Here is a 2,279-nt window from a genome sequence, read left to right on the forward strand (position 1 = left end):
AAAAACGGCCCCCCCCCCCCCCCGGGCTGAATAGCCACACAGGATTCTTACCTCACGACAGATGCTAATTTTCCACCCCTAAGCATTTTCCCCCTGCTCTAATCAAGTGGATTACATTTTGCTTTGTACCTCTGCATTCGTTGCAAAGCCCCTCGCACCTTCTGACTGGGATATAAGGACTTGGGGATCTCCGTTCCTACTTATATCTGATGAAGGAAGCTTTGGTTCTCAAAGGCTCGTGCTCCACAAAGCTTACCGGTCTCTAAAGTGCTACCAGACTCAAATCTCGCTCCTTGAGGACTGCAAAAAGACTTACCCGGACACCGATATACCAGGTCTATAATTAGTTTTGTAAGAACACAGGGGAGGGAGAAAACAAACCTGACCCAAAAACTGGAATCGAGAACCACGAGGGTGAGAAAGAAGTCTGGTAAAGGGCCAATATGAAAAACCCAGTTGAAACTTATAATATACAAGCATACATGGATTTCTTAGAAAGACAGTTTCTTAGAAAGACAGCCCAATGAAAGCCTCGTAAAAAAGAAAAGGTGGCCGAAACGCAAGGGCCAATACACATGATCGGACGTGTTTCTTCCCATCTTGGGGCCTTCTTCAGAGGCCAAACAGTATTGAGGTACACGTAACTTTAATACATATTACAATAAGATAGCCAATAAGTGAATAGTGGACCAAGAAAAGAAAGGTTAAGCAGCAAGATCTAAAGACACAAGGCAAAGATGTTTGTGAGGCCTCAAAAGATGAGCGTCATGTGTCTGGTGCCAAATGCAAAGCTGCTGAATTAGAACATCTTCCAATTTAGGTCCAAAAAGCACCTGAGTGGCCGTCTAAGTCAGAGCTAGAGTGATCCTCAAGCAAAATAACATGTACCTCAATATTGTTTTTACGAGGCTTTCATCTTTTTAATTGTCTTTCTAATAAATACATGTATTTTTTGTATATTATACGTTTCAAATAGGTTTTTAATATTGGCCCTTTATTAGACTTCTTTCTAGAATTAGTTTTTTGTCCTGCTCTTCTTCCAGAGAATTCAAAGCAACACGCGTAGTCCTCCCCTCCTTCACTTTATCCTCGCAGCAACCCTGTAAGGTAGGCTAGCCAAGGAGCTGCAAAATTCTGGCTCACATTAATGCATCTTGAGGCCCTGCGATGTGGGTCTGCCCTACATTCTGGTCGAACGCTCTACTACAGAGATGCCTTTCCTTCAGTCCACCCTGGTCTACCTTTAACAAAACGGGGCCTTTATCTGGGGGGGCCAGCTGACCAAGAGTCCAAACCCCAGCTGGACTTACCGTTGGCCATGAGAAATTTGGGGATCAGGTCAACGTTCCAGTCCCGGCCGCGGCCCATCGATTCAGGGGGACCCTCGGCAATCTCAAAGCGCTTGTAGAGCTGGGGACCAAGGAAAGAGAGGGGGTCACAAACAAACAGGATGCTTTGATGCAGAAATGTCTTAGCGGCATAAGATGACATGTCAATGCTGACTAAATATGGGAGAATAACCAGACAAAGGAAATCGGATATATCATAAGAACATAAGTGAACATAAGAGAAGCCACTGCTGGATCAGGCCAATGGCCCATCCAGTCCAACATTCTGTGTCACACAGTGGCCAAAACTCAGGGGCCATCAGGGCAGGGGCCCTGTTGTTGGCCCTCCAGAGGAACTGGTTGGCCCCTGTGTGAGACAGGATGCTGGACTAGATGGATCCTCCCTGGTCTGACCCAGCAGGGCTCTTCTGATGTCCTTATCAGGGGAAGGTCTTGGCCTCTCTGCCTTGTTGTTGGCCCTCCAGAGGAACTGGCTGGCTCCTGTGTGAGACGGGATGCTGGACTAGATGGACCCTCCCTGGTCTGATCCAACAGGGCTCTTCTGGTGTTCTTATCAGGGGAAAGCCTCGGCCTCTATGCCTTGTTGTTGGCCCTCCAGAGGAACTGGTTGGCTCCTGTGTGAGACAGGATGCTGGACTAGATGGACCCTCCCTGGTCTGACCCAGCAGGGCTCTTCTGGTGTTCTTATCAGGGGAAGGCCTCGGCCTCTCTGCCTTGTTGTTGGCCCTCCAGAGGAACTGCTTGGCCCCTGTATGAGACAGGATGCTGGACTAGATGGACCCTCTTGGTCTGATCCAGCAGGGCTCTTCTGATGTCCTTATCAGGAGAAAGCCTCGGCCTCTCTGCCTTGTTCTTGGCCCTCCAGAGGAACTGGTTGGCTCCTGTGTGAGACGGGATGCTGGACTAGATGGATCCTCCTGGTCTGACCCA

At 48.6% G+C, this 2,279-nt stretch overlaps 1 protein-coding gene across 1 annotated transcript in view; it reads right to left on the reverse strand.

The window, feature by feature from the left end:
- LOC107109854 (rab GDP dissociation inhibitor alpha-like) overlaps positions 1 to 2,279 on the reverse strand; it is a 48,220-nt gene that overhangs the window by 33,234 nt on the left and 12,707 nt on the right. Inside the window, exon 3 of the mRNA XM_015410566.1 lies at positions 1,311 to 1,410. Coding sequence (XP_015266052.1) covers positions 1,311 to 1,410 — 100 coding nt within the window. The remainder of the gene's footprint in view (positions 1 to 1,310; positions 1,411 to 2,279) is intronic.

This window comes from Gekko japonicus, unplaced genomic scaffold (genome assembly GCF_001447785.1).
Source record: "Gekko japonicus isolate JY-2015 unplaced genomic scaffold, Gekko_japonicus_V1.1 scaffold3508, whole genome shotgun sequence".
Taxonomy (NCBI): Eukaryota; Metazoa; Chordata; class Lepidosauria; order Squamata; family Gekkonidae; genus Gekko; species Gekko japonicus.